We start from the raw sequence: 23962 nt of genomic DNA on the forward strand, positions 1-23962 counted from the left end.
CTACGTGAAGATAAATGTGAGTGTTTGTGAATGGCCAAATGAGCAGTAAATGGATTCAGAGAAACATATAGGGCCACTGAAAGCCAAACCACTTTGCAAAGGGGTTGGTGCTAATTTTGGCTTTGGCGAACTGATGCAAAATGGTAAAAACAAATTAAAAAAGGGGTTCTTAAAAATAATTATAAATAATTAAATTAAATTAAATTAAATTAAATTAAAAACTGTCCTTTTCTGACCACAAAGGTGAATAATGTAATGGAAACTAATTCATGCTGGGGGTTCACTCTTGAAGAGGTTTAAGAAGCGTGGCTTTGGAAATCAGATCAGGCTGTGTCATGTCTCCAGGGTGCTTTTTCACATCTCAGTTTTTCTCATGTAAAAAAAAATGAGATACTAATGCCTCTTCATGGACGATAACAAAGTTGAAAATAGTAAAGTATTAAAAATGCCTGGTGAAAGTTATCTTTAAAATACCCTTCCTACTTTCTTAAAACCTTTAGTTTCTTTGGATTAAAATAAAATAATATTGGCTGATTTTTATGCGGAAACTGAAATACGTAGAACTGGATCTTATATACCAGGTATTTATGAGAGCTGAATGCATATGAGTAGTTTACTATTCTTTTTTCCCCTACTTAAAAGGACATGTTGTAATAATATTCATTATAGGAGATTTGGTTGGTTTTTAGAAATTCATTTGGCTGGTGAATTCTTAAATCTCTCACCTGATTGAGAATGTACTTAGACAAAGAGCCCAGTTGCTAGGGCTTGGGGCATAAGGGCAGAGCTGACTCGTATTTGTTTCATTAAGCTTAGGCAAGCTATCCAATTACTTAATGCAAATAAGAAAAGTTTACACTAAACTCCTACTTCTTTGCTTAAAACTCTAGAGAATTTAAATGAGGGGAGACATGTATTTAAAAGAAGGAAATTTAAATGAAACTTAAATCAAGGGCTTAAGTAGAATAATATTAGACCAGGAGATCTGAAATAATAAGCAGAAAATGCCAATAAATAAAAAAGGGAATGTATTCTCCAAGACACTTGGTATGTTTAGTTTTATTCTGAGATGATTCTTAAATCTTTAGAAACCCAAGTTAATAATAAAAGACTTACTTTGTCTCATGCCACCTTTTTGCCTAACAGGGTCCTCAGAAGTAAAGCGCTGCCTTCTGTTACCCAGTGGCTATGTTCTTCTTTCCCATGTGGAATGTTTACAAATAGCCTGGCTTTTGATGGAGCATAGCTTCATCATTGGGGCCCAGAAAGCAGGGTCTTCTCATTTGGCTCAAAATAAGAGAAAAATTAGTTGGTAATATGGACATCTACTTATCACAGATGGCCATTGAGTAGAATAGCTTGGTGGAATATAAAAAACAAGGGCCCCAGAGAGGATGCTCTGAAAAGAATTGGGAGCTTCTGAGAATACAAGCATTTTCTTTGCAAAGTAATTGTAGTTCATTAAATGATCTAAATGAATCAGTGAAAGAGGAAACTTATTAGAAGAAAATATTGATGTAAATGAATTGTGTGGAAGAGAGAGTTGGAGATGAGGAATAGTATGGTTTAGAACAGTTTAGAAATTTCTAATCTATTACTCTTCTAAAGTAGAAAGGAAACCTCAGTTAGTAACACTTTATCTGAAACTCTGCCTTCCAAAATAATTTGAAAGAAAGTAAAACTTCCTTCTAAAATTCTCTAAGAAGCTTTTCTAAAATTGCAGAGATAAGTCTAAGCTTCAAGGACCCTCCCAAGCCTTGCACTAATTTTTATTGATAACTTTGTATGTGTATAAGTGTGTTCCGTGAGAGCTGTCCAGTGACCGAATCTGCCAGCCTTTGGCGTCTGAAACAGCAGCCACGGAAATCTAAAGAAAATCCTTTTTCAGGGCCTCTGGCCCCAAGTGATGTTTCCTGTAAGACACTTTCTTCCTGCCCATGTTGTTCAGTTAATATCCTTTAGATTTCAATTAGAATATCAGCTCCCATGTATATAGTTTCATAGCAACCTCAGTTTTTAGAAATAAGCTATTTATCAGAGTTTAAACTTCATGATTGCAGGGACTGTGTGTCTCTTTTGCTGCTCACTGTTTTATTGTCAGTAATCAGAATAGTGTCTGTTGCCAAATAATTATATAGTGAATGAATTTGTGAACCCTGTTTATTCCTTAACTGGTATGCAGTTTTTATCAAGTAGTAGGAAACTCTAAAGATGAGACCAGAAATATATGTGAATATTTCTTGATACCCTTGTTTTTATATTTCATCAAGCCTGTTGAGTGAAAATTATGAAATTTGGGGATAATACTTGCTTGTTTCATTTATCCTCTTACCTCCACCTTTCTTAAGAGTTTTTATGGAATAGAGAATAATATATTTAATGTATGATGTTTATAAAACTTTTAACTGCAAGGGACCTTAAGATAATATAGTTCAACCTTCAACTTTTAAAGCTGAGAAAACTGAGGCTTATTAGATTGTACAGCCAAGTTGCTGATAGATAATAAGAATTTGTTCTGGGTCCCACTGCCAGACTTCCTGAAGTTGCAGGTCTGTTTGTAAGGATAAGTAAAAACTGTTAGAATTTATTAAGAGAGGAAAATAATTTTATTTTTAGTCAGTTTTGTGCTACTTCCAATCTCTCTGCTGCCAAAGTCAAGCACAGTTAGGTGTTGATGTTGTTGTATTGGCTCTGAAGCACTGTGGAATATAGAACATCCTTCAATAATGAAACTATTACAACATCCTTCCGTTAAGGCAATTTAGTGTAGTCTGGGGTTATATCACACTTGTGACACCATGTGGTGGGTTGCCTTGTAGGGGTCAGCTTGTCTCTCTAGTTTCTTAAATGTATGTCTTCTGTTTTCTGCAGCTAGTTTCCAATTTTTTTTTTGTTCATGGTTGGAAATATGCCATTCATTCATTGATACATGCATACATTCAGCAAGTATTTGCTGAGCACTTCCGATGTGGCAGGCACTGTTAAAAGCATCGGAATACAGCAGGGAACAAGGACAGATTAGTCCTTGCCCTTCTGAAGCTAGTGAGAAAGAAAAGGAGCCTATGAAAGGATAGGGCTGCTAGGTGAATGTCAACTTCTGATTTTAGAAGTTCTTGAAGATAACAAAGCAGAAATTCTTACTAGTGAAAAATTAGGAAAAAATAGAAAACAAAGTATATGTGGTCACTGTGTATTTAGTGAATTTGGAGATTTTCTTTTCAGAATATTACTGCTTTCTCTGTATTCCTGACCTAATAGTCAGTACTATTATTATTACTGCTGCTTATGTAACATGCATTGAGTGCTTACTATGTTAAGGGCAATGTGCTAAGCATTTCATATGTATAGAACCCTATAAGGTACATATTACACCAATCCTACAAAGTAGGTACTACACTAATGATAACAGAACCCAGGAAAGTTAACCAAAGTACTTAGCTTGTAAGTGGTAGAGGCTTGATTTCCTAGAGGTTCTTTTTGCATCAGAGCTTTTCAAAGTGCAGGATTTGTTTCTATTACTCATTTTTATTCAACACACAAAAACAGACAGGTTTAATTTTTAGAAATATATTTTACAAAGTGATTTCTGATTATGTTTTTGATTATAATCAAAGTTTGGTTATAATTGATTTCTGAAAATTTCATAGTATCTGGATGATGTGGCACTTTACAAAGTAACATTTTTTTCTTTAGTTCTTCTCAAGGATCTTTTAAAAATTTGATAGACTAGTATTGAGTTCAATTTGGTGCTCATCACTCTCACAAAGTAGACTTCATTGAGAATTTCCCTTATACCAACATAACAATTTTACCTTTGCTTTTTAAAGCATCGCTTGTACCTTTGGAGATATGATGATATATAGGGGTTATTCTCTTGAGGAAGAAAAGGCAATCAGAAAATCTTTGTCCATGAGATCAGACTGAAATGATCTCTCATTCAGTGATTGCTGAATACCTGTATGTGCCAGGCACTATGGTGAAAATTGGTGCCATTTATCTTTTTCATGTACAATGAGGGGTTGCAGTGGACTGTGAATTAATATGATCTAATTGTGCAGCGATGTTACTGATAAACCTAATGCAATTGGATGCTACATTAATGGAATTAGTATTGTGTGCAGATCTTGGGAGGCGAAGTTCTGTCTTATTTTGCTAGACCAGTCTGCAGTGTTACACTGAGTGTGGAGCTAAGGAACGAATTGAGTTCATTCTGAAAGGGAGGAGCCCTGCTGTGGAAAGGTCTGGCCACTTTTGCATATGAGGGTTATTGGAAAATAGGAGTACTGACTGGGAGAGAAGGGATCTCAATGGTGTGGTAGTTCCCTGCTGTGACCTAAGCTCCATGCGGACAGGGACCCGGCCGTCTTGTTCAGCACTGTGTTGTCAACGCCTTGCATAGTGCCTGGTGTGTATTCAGTAAACAGTTGAGTTAAGTCAATTTTTAGGGGAAGATGATGATTACCCTCAAATGTTTGTCTTGAAGATGGCTTGTTAATTAGGTTTATTATTTAAATTTCCAGAGGACAGGCAGTGGCTCCAGGAATGGAATTTTTAGGTGGGCAGATTTCAATTTTACATAAGAACTTTGTAAAGCTAGTTTGGCAGTCAAAGCAGTAAACTTCTTCATGTATTTGAATTCTGTTATTTTAGATGCTTGGGTAAGAGGCTGAATGGGGATGTACTGGAAAATACAGCTTTTGATAAATTACAGACCAGGATGATTTCAGCTGTTCCTCTTTTTATTTGAGTATTTATTAAAAATATAATGTCAACTAATAGACTCTTTCTAAGTTAGACCTCTGATATCTCCTCAGACTAAAGCAAGGCAAAGACCTGGAGCAAGAGAGGGCTTTTGCCAACGAGCAGTTAACCAGAGCTGTCCTTCGAGAGAGGATATCCAGTGAGGAGGAGAGCGCAAAGGCCAAGCACCTGGTGAGTAGCGGAGACCCCGTGACTGTCTACAGGGAGATCTCTGATGTTTGGGAAGAACTAAGTACCCCTTGCCAACTTTAATGTTGCTGAAATTCAAGCTCTCTTTGCTGAGATTTTCATGATTTGTACCTTTTACAAGGAATTGACAGTTTGCTGAGATTAGCCATGGAGGGCTTTCTAAGGCTGGTAACTTAAAAATTGTTGAAGTGGAGATCCACACAGAGACATGGGCAAATACATCTTGCCTAAGGGGATATTGCTTATGTCCACCCCACTCCCCAAACCCATAACACTTTCCCCTCCCAAGGATTTTATTGTATCTGAAATCTCTGGGACAAGCAGCCTAACTTGTTTCCCTCCCTGCTGGCAGTCACCGGATGTTAGTCTGGGAAGTGTCCAGCGTAGGTGAGTAAATTTGATTAATCACTTTCTGGGCTTTCAAAAGGGGAAAAATACTGAACAAGGGCTTTGGTGAACCACCTTTTTTAAGAAAAGAAAGAATTTTCAAAAAGAAAATGTTTAAAAAATTTAAAAGGAAAGATTACATAAACTTGTTTAAAAATGGTTATGACTGGAAAGAAGAACCTTGAAAAGGCACCTATGAATCTGTCGTTCTCACATAACCATGGTACACACTGGCATATGTTCACCTAGGTCTATTTTATTCCTACACCTATTATAGTTTTTATTCCTGAGTCTATTACATATTTAGGAATCTGGATTATGCTGCATATAGTGTGTAGCATCATGAACATTTTCTTATGTCAGTGAATGTTCTTCTGAAATGCTGTTTTTAGTAGCTGAATAACATTTGGTCTTTTGTATGCAACATAACATCAATTGATTTCCCCTTGTTATATTCAAATGGGGTCTTGACTGCCTACCTCCCACTTCAGCCTTCCTAGAAACCCGCATATACCTTCTCAGAACTGTGAGTGTTCATTGGAGTCGGGAGCTCAGTGGAGAGGTTAAAGTGAGACTGTGTGGTGGAGAACACTGAGTGCAAGCCTGTGGGAGATGTCCCTAATTAAGCAGGAATAGTTAAAAATGGATTAGGGGAGATGGAGCCAAGATGGCGGCATGAGTAGAGCAGTGGAAATCTCCTAAAACCACATATATTTTTGAAAATACAACAAATACAACTCTTCCTAAAAGATATACCAGAAGACAAAGGACAACAGCCAGACCGCATCCACACTTGCGAGAACCCAGCACTTCGCGAAGGGGGTAAGATACAAGACGCGGCCCGGCAGGACCTGAGTGCCCCTCACCCCAGCTCCCAGCGGGAGGAGAGGAGTCAGAGCCAGAGGGAGAGGGAGCCCAGGACTGCTAAACACCCAGCCCTAGCCATCCGCACCAGAGCGCAGACACAGTTAATGCATGGGGTGCTGGAAACTAGGGAAACAGGACAGTAAGACCTGTGAGCGGGTCCCCGTGGCTGGCGCCCCTGAGGCAAAGAAAAGCGAGTGCTTTTTGAAAGTCTTAAAGGGACAGGGACCCCACAGCTGGATGTCCCGGGACACTTAACCCAGCAGCTGGGAATCCCAGGGAACTCTGGGCACTCTAACCCCCTGGGCAGCAGGGCAGCTCGGAGGCCCCTCACAGAGATAAACAGCCTCCCGGCCATCTCCCCTCTGATGCAGCTCCGCCATATCGGAGCAGCAGCCTGAGGCAGGCTACGCCCACAGCAACTGCAGAGCTAAACTCCATAGTGGCTGGGCAAGAATCAGAAGCCCCGTCTGCACGCAGCTGCCCAGCACAAGCCGCTAGAGGTCGCTGTTCTCCCAGGAGAGGAAGGCCACAAACCAACAAGAAGGGACATTCTCCCAGCCATCACTTGTGCCAGCTCCACAAACTATCTCTATCGCCATGAAAAGGCAGAATTTGAGGCCGACCAAGATCACAGAGTCAACCCCTGAGAAGGAGATAGACCTAACCAGTCTTCCTGAAAATGAATTCAAAATAAAAATCATAAACATGCTGATGGAGCTGCAGAGAAATATACAAGAGCTAAGGGATGATGTCTGGAGGGAGATTACAGAAGTGAAACAAACTCTGGAAGGATTTGTAAGCAGAATGGATAAGATGCAAGAGGCCATTGATGGAATAGAAACCAGAGAACAGGAACGCATAGAAGCTGACGCAGAGAGAGATAAAAGGATCTCCAGGAATGAAACAATATTAAGAGAACTGTGTAACCAATCCAAAAGGAACAATATCTGCATAATAGGGGTACCAGAAGAAGAGAGAAAAAAAGGGATAGAAAGTCTTTGAAGAAATAATTGCTGAGAATTTCCTCAAACTGGGGGAGGAAATAGTTGCTCAGACTACGGAAGTACACAGAACTGTCAACAGAAGGGACCCAAGGAGGACAACACCAAGACACATAATAATTAAAATGGCAAAGATCAAGGACAAGGACAGAGTATTAAAGGCAGCCAGAGAGAGGAAAAAGGTCACCTCAAAAGAAAACCCATCAGGCTATCATCAGATTTCTCAACAGAAACCTTACAGGCCAGAAGAGAATGGCATGATATATTTAATGCAATGAAACAGATGGGCCTTGAACCAAGGATACTGTATCCAGCACGATTATCATTTAAATATGAAGGAGGGATTAAACAATTCCCAGGCAAGCAAAAGTTGAGGGAATTTGCCTCCCAAAAACCACCTCTACAGGGCATCCTACAGGGACTGCTCTAGATGGGAGCACTCCTAAAAAGATCACAGAACAAAACACCCAACATATGAAGAATGGAGGAGGAGGAATAAGAAGGAAGAGAAATAATAATCAGACTGTGTTTATAATAGCTCAATAAGTGAGTTAAGTTAGACAGTAAGGTAGTAAACAAGCTAACCTTGAACTTCGGTAACCATGAATCTAAAGCCTGCAATGGCAATAAGTACATATCTTTCAATAATCACACTAAATATAAATGGACTGAATGCACCAATCAAAAGACACAGAGTAATAGAATGGATAAAAAAGCAAGACCCATCTATATGCTGCTTACAAGAGATTCACCTCAAACCCAAAGACATGCACAGATTAAAAGTCAAAGGATAGAAAAAGATATTTCATGCAAACAACAGAGAGAAAAAAGCAGGTGTTGCAATACTAGTATCAGACAAAACAGACTTCAAAACCAAGAGAGTAACAAGAGATAAAGCAGGACACTACATAATGATAAAGGGCTCAGTCGAACAAGAGGATATAGCCATTATAAACATATATGCACCCAATACAGGAGCACCAATATATGTGAAACAAACACTAACAGAATTAAAGGAGAAATTGAATGCAATGCCTTCATTTTGGGAGATGTTAATACACTGCCCACTCCAAAGGACAGATCCACCAGACAGAAAATAAATAAGGACACAGAGGCACTGAACAACACACTTGAACAGATGGACCTAATAGACATCTATAGAACACTACATCCAAAAGCAACAGGATACACATTCTTCTCAAGTGCACATGGAACATTCTCCAGAATAGACCACATACTAGGCCACAAAAAGAGGCTCAGTAAATTCCAAAAGATTGAAATCCTACCAATCAACTTTTCAGACCACAAAGGTATAGAATTAGAAATAAATTGTACAAAGAAAGCAAAAAGGCTCACAAACACATGGAGGTTTAACAACATGCTCCTAAATAATCAATGGATCAATGACCAAATTAAAATGGAGATCCAGCAAAATATGGAAACAAATGACAACAACAACACAAAGCCCCAACTTCTGTGTGACTCAGCAAAAGCGGTCTTAAAGAGGAAAGTATATAGCAATCCAGGCATATTTAAAGAAGGAAGAACAGTCCCAAATGAATAGTCTAATGTCACAATTATCAAAATTGGAAAAAGAAGAACAAATGAGGCCAAAGGTCAGCAGAAGGAGGGACATAATAAAGATCAGAGAAGGAATAAATAAAATTGAGAAGAATAAAACAATAGAAAAAATCAATGAAACCAAGAGCTGGTTCTTTGAAAAAATAAACAAAATAGATAAGCCTCCAGCCAGAGTTATTAAGAGAAAAAGAGAGTCAACACACATCAACAGAATCAGAAATGAGAAAGGACAAATCACTACGGACCCCACAGAAATACAAAGAATTATTAGAGAATACTATGAAAACCTGTATGCTACCAAGCTGGAAAACCTAGGAGAAATGGACAACTTCCTAGAAAAATACAACCTTCCAAGACTGACCAAGGAAGAAACAGAAAATTTAAACAAACCAATTACCAGCAACGAAATTGAATCAGTAATCAAAAAACTACCCAAGAACAAAACCTCTGGGTCAGATGGATTTACCTCGGAATTTTATCAGACATACAGAGAAGACATAATACCCATTCTCCTTAAAGTTTTCCAAAAAATAGAGGAGGAGGGAATACTCCCAAACTCATTCTATGAAGCCAACATCACCCTAATACCAAAACCAGGCAAAGACCCCACCAAAAAAGAAAACTACAGACCAATATCCCTGATGAACATAGATGCAAAAATACTCAACAAAATATTAGCAAACCGAATTCAAAAATACCTCAAAAGGATCATACACCACGACCAAGTGGGATTCATCCCAGGGATGCAAGGATGATACAATATTCAAAAATCCATCAACATCATCCACCACATCAACTAAAAGGACAAAAACCACATGATCATCGCCATAGATGCCGAAAAAGCATTCAACAAAATTCAACATCCATTCATGATAAAAATTCTCAACAAAATGGGCATAGAGGGCAAGTACCTCAACGTAATAAAGACCATACATGATAAACCCACAGCTAACATCATACTGAACAGCAAGAGGCTGAAAGCATTTCCTCTGAGATGGGGAACAAGACAGGGATGCCTACTCTCCCCACTGTTATTCCACATAGTGCTGGAGTTCCTAGCCACGACAGTTAGACAAAACAAAGAAATACAAGAAATCCAAATTGGTAAAGAAGAAGTCAAACTGTCACTATTTGCAGATGACATGATATTGTACATAAAAAACCCTAAAGACTCCACTGTAAAGCTACTAGAACTGATATCAGAATTCAGCAAAGTTGCAGGATACAAAGTTAACACACAGAAATCTGTGGCTTTCCTATACACTAACAATGAACTAATAGGAAGAGAAATCAGGAAAACAATTCCATTCACAATAGCACCAAAAAGAATAAAATACCTAGGAACAAACCTAACCAAGGAAGTAAAAGACCTATACCCTGAAAACTACAAGACACTCTCAAGAGGAATTAAAGAGGACACTGACAAATGGAAAACTCATATCATGTTCCTGGCTAGGAAGAATTAATATCTTCAAAGTGGCCATCCTGCCCAAAGCAATCTACAGATTTGATGCAATCCCTATCAAATTACCAACAGCATTCTTCAATGAACTGGAACAAATAGTTCAAAAATTCATATGGAAACACCAAAGACCCCGAATAGCCAAAGCAATCCTGAGAAAGAAGAATAAAGTGGGGGGGGATCTTACTCCCCAACTTTAAGCTCTACTACAAAGCCACAGTAATCAGGACAATTTGGTACTTGCACAAGAACAGAGCCACAGACCAGTGGAACAGAATAGAAACTCCAAACATTAACCCAAACGTATATGGTCAATTAATATACGATAAAGGAGCCATGGACATACAATGGGGAAATGACAGTCTCTTCAACAGATGGGGCTGGCAAAACTGGACACTACATGTAAGAGAATGAAACTGGATCTCTGTCTAACCCCATACACAAAAGTAAATTTGAAATGGATCAAAGACCTGAATGTAAGTCATGAAACCATAAAACTCTTAGAAAAAAACATAGGCAAAAATCTCTTAGACATAAACATGAGTGACCTCTTCTTCAACATATCTCCCCGGGCAAGGGAAACAAAGGCAAAAATGAACAAGTGGGACTATATCAAGCTAAAAAGCTTCTGTACAGCAAAGGACACCATCAATAGAACAAAAAGGTATCCTACAGTATGGGAGAATATATTCATAAATGACAGATCCAATAAAGGGTTGACATCCAAAATATATAATGAACTCACACACCTCAACAAACAAAAAGCAAATAATCCAATTAAAAAATGGGTAGATGATAATTTGCCCATGTCTATGAATAGACAGTTCTCTGAAAAAGAAATTCAGATGGCCAGCAGACACATGAAAAGGTGCTCCACATCGCTTGTCATCAGAGAAATGCAAATTAAAACCACAATGAGATATCAGCTCACACCAGTAAAGATGGCCTCCATCTGAAAGGCAAACAACAACAAATGCTGGTGAGGTTGTGGGGAAAGGGGAACCGTCCTACACTGCTGGTGGGAATGTAAATTAGTTCAACCATTGTGAAAGCAGTATGGAGGTTCCTCAAAAATGCTCAAAATAGAAATACCATTTGACTCAGGAATTCCACTTCTTGGAATTTACCCTAAGAATGCAGCACTCCAGTTTGAAAAAGACAGGTGCACCCCTATGTTTATTGCAACACTATTTACAATAGCCAAGAAATGGAAGCAACCTAAATGTCCATCAGTAGATGAATGGATAAAGAAGATGTGGTACATATACACAATGGAATATTACTCAGCTATAAGAAAAAAACAGATCCTACCATTTGCAACAACATGAATGGAGCTAGAGGGTATTGTGCTCAGTGAAATAAGCCAGGCAGAGAAAGACAAGTACCAAATGATTTCACTCATATGTGGAGTATAAGAACAAAGGAAAACTGAAGGAACAAAACAGCAGCAGAATCACAAAACCCAAGAATGGACAAACAGTTACCAAAGGGAATGGGACTGGGGAGGATGGGTGGGAAGGGAGGGATAAGGGTGGGGAAAAAGAAAGGGGGCCTTAAGATTAGCATGTATAATGTGGGGGGGGGCATAGGAAGGGATGTGCAACACAGAGAAGACATGCAGTGATTTTGCAACATCTTACTACGCTGATGGACAGTGACTGTGAAGGGGTATGTGGGGGGGACTTGGCGAAGCGGGGAGCCTAGTAAATAGAATGTTCTTCAGGTAATTGTAGATTAATGATACCAAAATAAAAAAATTAAAAAAAAATGAATTAGGACACAGTTTATGATCTCGTTTCTTTTCCCCCTTGGTCCTTCCTTTGAGAGGCTAACCTGTGACCACAGTAGAGAAATCAAAAGAAGCCAGTGTGTGACAAATCCATTTTTTCAGTGACTAATCCAGGACCCAGACTGAATGGGTAGACAGTGAAGCCAGACCTAGGTGATATACTAAGAAAGAAATGACAAGGGGTTGGCACCATCATGAGGACACACACATTGAGTGGAACTGAGGCCAAGAGATGGGAAGGAAAGCCATTTTTTCTGAAAGAGGGATAATTTCAGAATTAAAGACACTATGTGTTGAGTAATTCAGTCATTGGTGACACCTGCTATACTTTTAAGTTTTATGATTTTTTGAGGAAGTTGAACACATACCGGGCCAGTGTGTGAAGAGTCATTTACTCTAATGTTCCAGCATCCCAGTTGAAGCAGGATGGGATAGAGCGTTAATAGTATTGTTTTTGAGGAAGGTGGGAAGCAAGCTTCTTAGTTGCTTGTGGGTAGAAGGATCTGTGGCTGGCATTTTTTCCTCAGGCCCCAGCTTTCACTCTTTTATCCTTGAAGAACTCTTCTCTATTTCTCTTTGCCTGAATTTGGACATACTGTCTTGTTCTCTAAGTTTGGGGAGACAAGGAAGATAGGGTTTTCAAAAAATATGTATGATTAAACATATATACATGCACATGACAAGGCATAAAAAAGGAGAATTTCCATTAAAAAATGTGGGAGTATGAGAAAATTTCTTATCTAATAGTAACTAAAATATTGTGTAATGCAGTTTGGTTGAAATAGCAATCTTCAGCCCATTTTTGTCTTTGTGCCTTATAAATCTTTTTCGTTGCCTGTCTTTATTTTTTTGTTTAGCAGGTTAAACATAAGAAACTGGCATTATATATTCTGTTTGTTGGTTTCTTCTTTTCTGATTCTGGGATTTTAGGTTATACACAGCAAATTACCATACTCACAACTCCTGAATTTCAGCATCTATCATAATATTAGTGAAACAGAGCCTTCAAAACACTTAATGGAATAAAAGTAGAATTTATTCAGTAGAATTATAGCTGATTCAGAGGATCCCTGGCTGACTTGAGTGTGCTCAGACCTCTGAGTGTTACTTCATGGCCACAGCAACACGGTTGCCTATAGCAGGTTAGGTACCTGATGACTCTCAACTTACTTACCAAATTACCCCCTTCATTGTTATTATTTGTTATTATAGAAGACACACATATTCATTTGGTAAAGATCAGAAAATAAATACAAAAATATTAAGATCACCTTCCACTATCAAGAGATAATTACTATTATCAGTCTGGTTTATTGTTTTTATATTCCTTTTCATATTCCACTGAATCTGTATAAAACCTTTATATTACTTGTGTATATGTATTTCCCCAAACATGTGATAGTATACATATGGCCTTGTATAATTCTTACAATAACCTTCACATTTAAAAAACTTAGAGGTAAAGGTCTTTGTATACCAATAAATTCGCCTGCATATTTATTTGCATTGTATACCAATGCAAATAAATATATGTTTGTATGATCACTTTTAGTAGTTGAAATATGTTTCACTGGATTTTCCTTTAATTATTAAAATAATACAAGGATATTATAGATCTGGAAATCTGGGAAAGATAGACATTACTGAGGAACCACCTCCTGCCCATTAGGATGGCTACTACCAAAGAAACAGACAGTAGTAAGTACTGGCAAGTATGGTGTGGGAATGTAAATGGTACAGCCACTGTGGAAATAAGTATGGCAGTTCCTCAAAAAATTAAAAATAGAATAACCATATGATTTGTCAATCCCACTTCTCAGTATTTATCCAAAAGAATTGAAAGGGTCTTGAAGAGATATTTGAATGCCACGTTCACAGCAGCACTATTCACAATACCCAGGATGTGGGGACAACCCAAGTGTATATCAGTAGGTGAATGCGTAAACAAAAATGCAAAATACATACAATGGAATGTTACTCAGCCTTGAAAAGGAAGGAAATTCTGACACATAATGCAACCTAGATGAACTTTGAGGACATTATTCTGAGTGAAATAAGCCTGTCAGAGAAAAACGAACACTTACATGAGAGAAAACCTCCCCTTACACGAGAGATCTGGAATAATCAGATTGATAGGGACAGAAAGTGGAAGGGTGGTTGCCAGGGGCTGGGGGGTGGGGAGGAGCAGAGAGCTTTTTAATGGGTGTGGAGTTTCAGCTCTGTCAGATGGAAAGTGTTCTGAAGATGGGTTGCACAAAAATGTGAATATACCTTATACTCCTGAACTATTCTAGATGGCTAAGATGGTTAATTTTATGTTACGCATATTTTACTATAATTAAAATTAGAAAAAAATTACTAAGGAAATAAGCATTATGCATGTGTAATTAATGTTTTGGAGGTATAAAGTTCTTTCTGTTTTTTTTTTTTTTTTGTGTGTGTGTGTGTGTATGTGTATGTATGCATGTAGTCCAGGTTTCCAGATTTAGCAACCCACCACCATGTAAAATGTGTGGTGTGGAATGGGACGTCATGCCCACTGCTGCCTGTTAGTCCCCTGGTCCCCAGCTGGGAACTACGCATCCTTGGAACCTACGATTCACATGAGAGTCACCCTAGAAACACTGACATTGCTCTGTGGGTGCTGGGCCCACATGGCTGCCATTCCTAACCCTAATATCTGGGACTGAGTGATGGCAAAATGTTGATTTATTCTTCTTTATTGAGAACCCAAATGTTGCAGCCAGTACAAAGTAAAGGTTGGGTTTCACGTATTAGAAGAAGTTCCTTTGGGAGAACTAGGGAAAAAAACCCCAAACAGATGTGATGCTGCTTCTGTGAAATAAAACTAACTCTCCCTTACTCCCCCATCTTACTCCACCCACTACCAGTTGACATTTAGATTGCCGGCTCCTTACGTGTGAGTCCAGGCTTCTCTTCCCACAGTTGTGGCAGTTAGCTTTATTGAAACTCTTTGAAGGGCAAAGTCTCAGTGGCCCAGTTGTTGAAGTTTTAAAATAGGATCAGATCAAAACTTTGCCTTTGGAAGTATTGCTTTTGCTGGAGAAGCTCTAAGTCCTGCTCCAGATTCAAAAAGAGTATGGCAGACCCTCGTTTGACCTCTCACTGACTGGTACCAATATTTTAATTAGCTGGTTTTACTTAGAAGTTTTGGAGGGGCATTCACTGATAATTTTACCAACATGAAAGTATTAGTTAAAGCAACCTAAGTGTCCATCAGTAGATGAATGGATAAAGAAGATGTGATACATATACACAATGGAATACTATTTGGCCATAAGAGAGAAACAAATCCTACCATTTGCAGCAACATGGATGGAGCTAGAGGGTATTATGCTTAGTGAAATAAGCCAAGCGGAGAAAGACAATGTTTTGCCAATGGGTTTCAGCCCTGGGCAAGTTCACTATGGATTCAATGTGATCAAAGAAATTGAAAGCAAAACATTCTTGGGGTGAAAGGGTTATACCCAACTTTATTTCCAGGTGGCAGGTCAGTCACTAAAATCCCATTCACTCGGAGTGAGTCTGTATGCAGCAAGCCGGTCTCTGCCTCTGGGCCTCTCTGCCTGCCGTCCTGCAGAGCTGTCCTCTGGGCCTTTGTCCTCGGTGCTGCCACGACTCCAGCCTCTGCTCTGCTCTCCTGCAGTCTTGCAGCCCTGCCACAGTGTCCCTCCCAGAGCACTGGGTGGAGCTCTTTCTATAGAATCAACAGTCATGTATTGCCCACAGGTGTGCAGTGAGCTAGTCAACCAGGGCCAGGTGAGAATCGGGGCACAGGAACTCTCATTTTATCCACAGACAAGTACCAAATGATTTCACTCATCTGTGGAGTATATGAACAAAGCAAAAGCTGAAGGAACAAAACAGTAGCTGACTCAACAGAACCCAAGAAATGGACTAACAGTTGCCGAAGGGAAAGGGACTGGGGAGAATGGGTGGGAAGGGAGGGATAAGGGGAAAAAGGGGCATTACAATTAGCACACATAATGTAGGGGAGGTAGCACAGGGAAGGCAGGATAGCACAGAGAAGACAAGTAGTGACTCTATGGCATCTTACTATGCTGATGGACAGCGACTATAATGGGGTGTGTGTGGGGACTTGATAATGGGGGGAATCTAGTAACTACAATGTTGCTCATGTAATTATATATTAATGATACCAAAAAAAAAGAAAATGTTAGTTAAAATTTACATGACAGGTATGCTTCATAGGAGCAGGGAAATACCTCCATAAAGAAAGAAGACTAAATTAAACAGCACTAGGGAACCCCTAAGGTTAATGCCACTTGACATTTTGTGTACATTTAAGACCTCATCCATGTGAATGATGTGTCATTAGGTTTTTTTTTCTTTTAATTGAAGAGTAGGGAGGGTTTTTCTCTTTTTTACTTTGCAATATTTTATTTCTTTTAAAAATGTCTAGTAAGATTTTGATTTACTCTTTTTTTTTGTCTCTTACTAAATTACACTGGTTGAACGTTAATCATTTTTTGTTATTATCACAGAACTTTTTTTTTTAATCTATACTTTAAAGAAGCCCCAGTTTACTTACTTGAGAAAATATTTGAATATTCTGGAGCTTATAAACCTTGATGTGAAATAGTTTCCTTCACTCTTTGGATACATATCTTATTGAGTATTTGCTGTATGAAAAACACTGTGCTCAATACTAAAGATATATAAATGAAAAAGACAAAATCCTGTCCTTAAGAGATTCACAGAATGATGGGGCAGACAGATACATTAAAAATAATGTTAAAAAGTGCTAAGACTGTTACAGAGCCATGATACTTATATTCTTGTAAGAATTCTCACTTTTGTGACTCTAGGGACTTCCTTGTAACTCATTGCTATATCGGCATTCATTTGATCAGTACACATTTGGTACCTAATGAATACCAGTGCCTAGCAGAGTAAATAGTCAATAAATACTTGCTGATTGAATAAATGAAGAGTTGAATCTACTCAAGCCCTGGAAATGGGAAGAAAAGTGGGGAAAAATAGAAGATGTTTTTCTAGGAAGGTAGTGCCTGATCCAACTCTTGAAGTATGAGTAGGAACTGCTCATAGGGTTGAGGAGTAGGGGTGAGCCAGCTAACAATATTGCAGGCAAGAGCTTGGAAGCACGGGGACAGTGGGATACAAAGGAATTACTGAGTGAGATGTACGGGGTAAGGAGTGTTGAGGAATGAGGCAGAAGAAGTTGGCAGGGCTAAAATCATGAGGACTATACATGAAGCCCAGGAACTCTACGTAAAAGGGTTTGAAGAGTGAAATGAAGTAGATGGGCATTTTGATATTGCACTCCAGTGAAGTGTGAAGGATAAAATAGAGGAGAAAATGAACAGAAAGACAAAATAGAAAACTTCATTAATTCAGGTGGGCACAGGTAGTACCCGAATTAGGACAATGCAAGAGGGTATGGAGAGAAAAGATGTCAGGAATATTTAGGAAATCCCTAGTGTTTAGTGTTATAGCTAGTATTACAAATATTTTAAGTTTGAAGAGTTGAAAGAAGTGTCTAGGTTAGCTCCAAGGTTTCTATTATTAGAAACTCTATCGTTTTGAATGGAAAAAGTAGCAATCAGTTTAAAAATGTTCTGGGTTTAGGGTATATTGTAAAGTGCAAAACTGGGGAAGCTTCAGGCCTCAGGTACTGCACCAGTTATTTTGTTTGACTCTGGATGAGATCATTAATCAGCTCATTAGGTATTATTTTGGTCCCTTTCTGCATTCTTTTCAATCACAAATTTACTAAACACCTACTATGTTGTAGGTGCTGTTAGTTGCAGGGGATGCAAAAGATGAATTAGGTTTGGTTGCTTTTCCTCAGGGTCTCTGGTCAAGTGTACGGTTGTGGGAAAGGTCATTCTTACCTTGGATTTTTTTTTCTACTTACATTATATATTTTGAATTTATAAAACCTCATAGTACTTAGAAAAAGCAACACACACAAAAATAGGGTAGGTGAATGCATAAATTTAGTTTTTTGCAAATTTAAGTGACTTTCACTAAAATGTCACTTTTCATCCCTAGTTTCCTTTTTGTCTGAAATGCACCAGTGAAGCAATCAAGAAGAAGAATTGATTAATTTTGTGCTGTGTGCTTTTCAGTTTTTTTTGTTTGTGCTTCAAACTGTGACGGCTGAAATTTCATGGTAAAAGAGAAAAAAGGTTTTCAGTTTGGAGTATGGAGGAAAATGACTAAAAGGAAGTAGATAAGAATACCCCTGCTGCCCAAATATAAGTGAGGTCCTGCTCAAGGGCAGAGGATACAATTGGGGTTGTAGTTTTGAAATGATCAACATAGCTCATGCTCAAAAGTTCTCTGTACAAGTAACATTGAGAATGATCACTTAAGGCTTTTAGTTTCATGAAAATTAACCAGGTGAATGAAGTTGCAGTGTAACATTAGTTATCCCGGGCTGTTGTATTGGGTACTTGAAGATACTTTAAAATGTTTTTTTTGCAATTTATTTGCAATTTGTTGGGTGCAGTTTAGTACTTTGTTATAACCTCAAATAACATGCTCCCTCTTGTTATATATGCATGTGCTGGTTTACTTGCTAAAGACTCTAAGCCCCAGTTGTTTTGCCACACATGGACTATTAATTTGCTTTCAGTGTCAGAAATGAAGCTAATCATTTTGAGCTTTTGCTTTTGAAGACTATTTAAATACAGACTTTCTACTTTACATTTGAGGAATCTAAGCCTTTTAGGTATAAGATGTTTTCCTCAGTGTTATTGGTGAGAATGGGACCTGGGATCCATCTACAATTCCTATTCTTTATAACTCTTGCTTAGTTACTATCTTAGCAGGAAATTTAAAGGGCAGCAGCGTCCCTCCAGACAGGTGGGAGCAGAGATGCACTGCCTCATTTTGCCCCCTGTGTGTTTGCGTTCAGCAGGCCATTTTCGTTTCCAGGACAAAGCGTACGCCCTCTTTTCTCTTTATGGTCTTTGTTATCATGGGTGGTCTTTTCTTCCAGTGTGTGTTAAAGCAGCATTATTATTGTCAGCTGGAATGCATACAGCCCTTTGAAGAGGTTGTTAGTTGGAGATTCCATGGAGTGGCAGGGCAGCTTCAGGTGTGTTTGCTACTCCAGTGGTAAAGGAGAAACACGTTTTGTTTCAGTTTGCCATCCCAGCCTTTATGTTAAGAGTCCAGAGAGAGAATAGGACTGCTATTGCAGATTTCAGTATTGCTTGTGTGCTGAAAGCTTAACCAGATGAATTTATTTCTCATATGTACACAGTGTAACCCCCTTTTCATCCAGCTTTGCAGAAATGCCTAGGGTCTTCACATTACCAAATAGCCTTAGAAAAGCATAATGTCAATGGTGAGCAGCTATTGAGGGGCCTGGAGGAAAGGATAGCTGGATGTCCTTCTGGTAGTGGAGATTAAATCTCATTGTCAAGGTTGGTGAATCTGTCCAGTCAACACAATGTAGAGGTGACAGCAATTTGCTTGTGTTGCTTTTTTCCAAGGAACTATCTCAGACTGTGTGACCTGGTTGACAAAGTGATTAGAGAAAAAAAATTGTACAGTTGAGTATAATGCTATTGATGTTCTTGCCACCAACTAGTCATATTTAAAGACAGCTGTGAGGAGCAACTGTGCTTAGAATGTGCGGTCATATTTTCATTCTAAATGTACCTTTACAAAAAGCATCAAGTTACTTGCAAACTGGTTGACTCAGGGCAGCTCTCTTTGAGTGGTCCTATGTGGTAGCCCTGCCATAAATAGCGTATTGACATCCCATCACTTGGGTCATTATGGGTGTCAAGGTGAGGTATGGAGAGCACTGAGTGAAAATCCATACATAACTAAGGTGCAAAGGACTGGTCATAATTCCATCTCTTTATAATGACCTGGCATTTATTGTTAACTTACTTGCTTCACTGCCTGGGCTGAAAGGAACTGTCACTAGAGCCTTGGAGTTTTATTGAACTGACATCATAATCTCATTTCCTACTGAAGAGGCTAAGAAATATGGCCCTCAGTGTTTGCTTTATCCTGTAAAAAATTAAAAGTTTAACCTAAGCTTAATGAAGTTTGTCACTCCTTATAAATCCCAAATAAGGGTTTTGCACATTCTGTTGGGAATGAGACCGTAAGGCAAATATGCTCCTTTTTGTTCAACCTCAATCTTTCCAGTTTGTGTTCATGGCAAGTCTCACAGCTGTCAGTTCTGACACAGCCTGGGAGAATTGCTTTCAACCTATTGTGCATGGACCTGTGGTTTGGTGAATTCAGCAGTAATGTTTGTTATGTGACATATCATATCCAGTGGATCTGCCTCATTTTTGTTTGTTGGACATTAAATACTTCACAATGTTGAACATCCTTGAACAGCTCTGCATTTCTTTTAACATATCCCTGCTTTTATTGCTTAGATATGATTCCTGAGTGGTACTGAATTATGTTCTTTTTGAGTTTCATGGTTTTTTGAACTGTGCCCTGCTTTTGGGGGTGGGAGGGTTTATTTTTCTGTAGCCTGGGGTTTTCCCCTTAACCACAAAGACAAATCCAACATTTTGTTCCAATGTGACTGTCCCCACTCTTTTCTTTACTAACTGTGTTTTAAGGATGACTTCTTCTGAAAATACCAAGGGGCAGAATTGCCAAATGAAGTAAGGCCTCCATTCTCTAGAGAGCAGGAATCTGTTTACAAACCTGCAGTATTTATTACATACCTCATTTAGTCCATTCATCATTTTAATAGAAAAATGAGTCACTTTAGATGATTCTGAAATAATTCAAGGCAAGCTACATGGCTCCAGGCAGAGTATGATTTACTCAGCACCAAGCAATTTTCAAAAAAATATAATAGAATGATCAGCCCCAATAATTTATGATTACTTGTGGTGAACTTACCAGATATCTTCATTGTCATAGAAATTTGTTGATGAGTTTAAAAGTTTAGAGGAGTTTTCTAGCTAACTTCTCCCCATTCTTCCATCTTTTATGACAAAGCCGACAAAATTCCGTACTTAGCTCTGTTTAAAGCTGTGTGCCCATTTCAAACACTGTAAATTTAATTCCAGATTTGTGTTTAATATTCTCTTGATAAAAGTGTCTCTTGATAATCAGTGTCACAGGGCCAGTTTTATTTGAGATTATAAACTTACTTATATACATTTTCTGCTTAGACATTAAATATTAATCCTTTTATAGTTTCCTTTGCTTATCTGATTCTCAGGAACACAGGTAGCTGATTGCCTATAACAATAGAGCAATTAATGAATCCAAGAGGGACCATAAAGCATTTCTAGGTAATGCTGTGATGCTCATGAGCTTTTTTAGTAATCAGCATCACAAGAAAAGTGATTGGTATTTGTTTTTAGTACTTTTCATTTAGCCACGAGCTTTCAAGTCCAGTATCTTATTTGGTGTTAATAAATGCTTGGTATGGGTAAGACATCTATCATTCCTGTTAAAGATAATAAAGCAAATGTTTTAAGAGACTGTGAACCTGCAGGTTGCCCAGGGAGAGAGCTATAAATGAGATCCCCACTGCTAGGTGGTTTTACTTGGGACACAATTTGGCTAATGTTTTTAACCGATACTGGATTGGATCCACTGTATTAGAAAGAGTGAGGGTACTTAAAGGGACAGGCACATGGACAAAACAGAAATTACAGCAGACATAAATAGAAAAGCAGTAAAAAATGCATGTGATGAAGATATAGGAACTAAAAAACATCATAGCATGATGGGCCTGCTCAGCATAGAGGCAGGCAGCCTTTGCCACTCTAGTGGGCTTTGTGTGTTATTGCTTAGTGAAATAATGTATTCATAACCATAAAACTACTAGGGATTAAGAATAATCTGTTTAAGAACAAGGAATGGAGTAATTTATGTAAGTTTCCATCTAGACTATTTTGAATTGAAAAAGTTCTGGCATTTCAGTAAGTTGTAAATTTCAGTATTCCAACAAAAATGATCTCACCTGTGAATTTTTATATTGTAAAGAATATAGTTAAATGAAATGTTACTGTGTACTATTGTAAAGTCATTTTTGAGTGTACTTATTAAAAATGTTTGCTATGACATGCTATATTTTGGGAGAGAAGGTTGATACAGATACAGAAGGGTCTGGTTTATAGCAATTATCCATTCCTTTGCCCTCAGAAGAACACCAGTAGTTAGAGAGGCAGAAACATTTTCCTTTTTTAATGTGCAATGTAAATTCTTTATTTGTGGGAGAGGTAAAAGACAATTCAGTTATTTTTCTACTTTGGATAATAAAGATATATTTATCTGGCAAGATGTTTGTTGAAGAGAGTCCTGATAGGCTTGCTGCAGTAGATTGTTTTTCAAGTAAATGTAATATAAGTTAGCAATGTCCATGTTGCTCATGCAGTGGATTCAATCAATTTTGTGTTTTGTGTTTTCACTGAATTTTATAAGAAATATAAAGTGAAGATATTCCACAGGTTTTTCTTGTAAAGTCAGGCTCTGAATATAATTTTAAAAACTATGTCATTGAATATTTTGGAGATTTTTAAAGTTAAAAACAAACAAATTTGGGATATAGTTATATAGCTGTTAAGGTATTTTTCACTTGCATTTAATAATCCCAATAATAATTCTTATTGACAGCAGGTTAGTTAATGTAATAGAAACCATTTATTTCCTAAAAATAAGCTCTTTCTTACAGCTCTCGTAGGGTGATAAGAAAGAGCTGTTAACTAATTTTTACTTTATGACTGCTATTGTAAAATTAAAGATTAAGTATAAACATTCCTAGATTATGTGTGTATATATGTATATGTTTATGTTGCATGTGGTGGAAGCAATTTTTAGGCACTATAAGAAATTAGAATTTTAAGATTCATTTAATTTTTTTACTTTGGATTATTTTTTATCTTTCAGAAAAGTTATAAAAACAAAGAAATTAGCTTACATTCATCAATTTTTAAACATTCACCATACTTTATCATTCTCGTTCCTACACACACACACACACACACACAGACACAATTTTCTGAACCATTTGAACATGGCTTGCAATTTGCCCTTAATATTTAAAAATTAGTGTGCGTTTCTTACATAACCAGGTACAGTTGTCAAAATCAAGAAGTTTAGCATTGATGCAATATTTTAACCTGTAATCCAGTTTCCAATAATGTTCTTTATAGAAGTTTTTTCCTCTTGGAATAGAGTACATTGTAGCATTGCATTCAGTTGTCATGTCTTAAAACATTTTCAACATGATTTGCAAACAGCAGGATCAAGACAAATACTGTGTTAACTTCAATTTATGAATTCTTACTGTCATTGCTAGAGTTTAGACAAAAGTAAAAGGGACAAAAAAGAGAGGTGAAGAGTTTCAGACAAATAGATTCTATTTTCAGACAAGTAATATTCTGTATTGTGGGTGAAGAAACAAGAGTTTCAGGTATTTTCTTTTCATGAATCCAGACTAAAACAACTTAAATGCTTTTACCAGCATCTGTATAGATCCTGTGTCTTTGAAATGTAGCAGGCATCCAAGTTGCATCATTATAACTGTTAGAGAGTAAACTCTTATTTTTCTACAATTATTTTGAACAATAATTTTATCTGAAATTGCCTTCTATGGGCCCTACCCCGAGGACTGCTCCATGTAATTTTAGGCAAATTGCTTTTTTTCTTTACGCTTTTGTTTCTATCTGTTTAAAATAAGGACAAGGTCATTAATGTACTTTTCTTTCAAGTCTGTTACCTTGATGAATATATATATATATATATATATATATACAGGAGTTCTTAGAGAATGCAAAGTGTTACATATTTATAAAATGACTTTTCATAAAGTAATTTTGTTTTATGAATAGATGACCAATTCCAAGAGTCACATCTATTTTAATTTTCTTTAGTTATTAAAAAAAAGTCCATTTAAAAAAAGAAAAATACTTG

At 37.7% G+C, this 23962-nt stretch overlaps 1 protein-coding gene across 3 annotated transcripts in view; it reads left to right on the top strand.

Moving 5' to 3' along the window:
- Positions 1-23962, top strand: part of CHCHD3 (coiled-coil-helix-coiled-coil-helix domain containing 3) — a 279592-nt gene that overhangs the window by 93821 nt on the left and 161809 nt on the right. For all 3 annotated transcript variants that reach the window (XM_037019634.2, XM_037019632.2, XM_037019633.2), the window contains exon 4: positions 4815-4932. In XM_037019634.2, the coding sequence (XP_036875529.2) occupies positions 4815-4932 (118 nt within the window). The remainder of the gene's footprint in view (positions 1-4814; positions 4933-23962) is intronic.

This window comes from Manis javanica, chromosome 6 (assembly GCF_040802235.1).
Source record: "Manis javanica isolate MJ-LG chromosome 6, MJ_LKY, whole genome shotgun sequence".
Taxonomy (NCBI): Eukaryota; Metazoa; Chordata; class Mammalia; order Pholidota; family Manidae; genus Manis; species Manis javanica.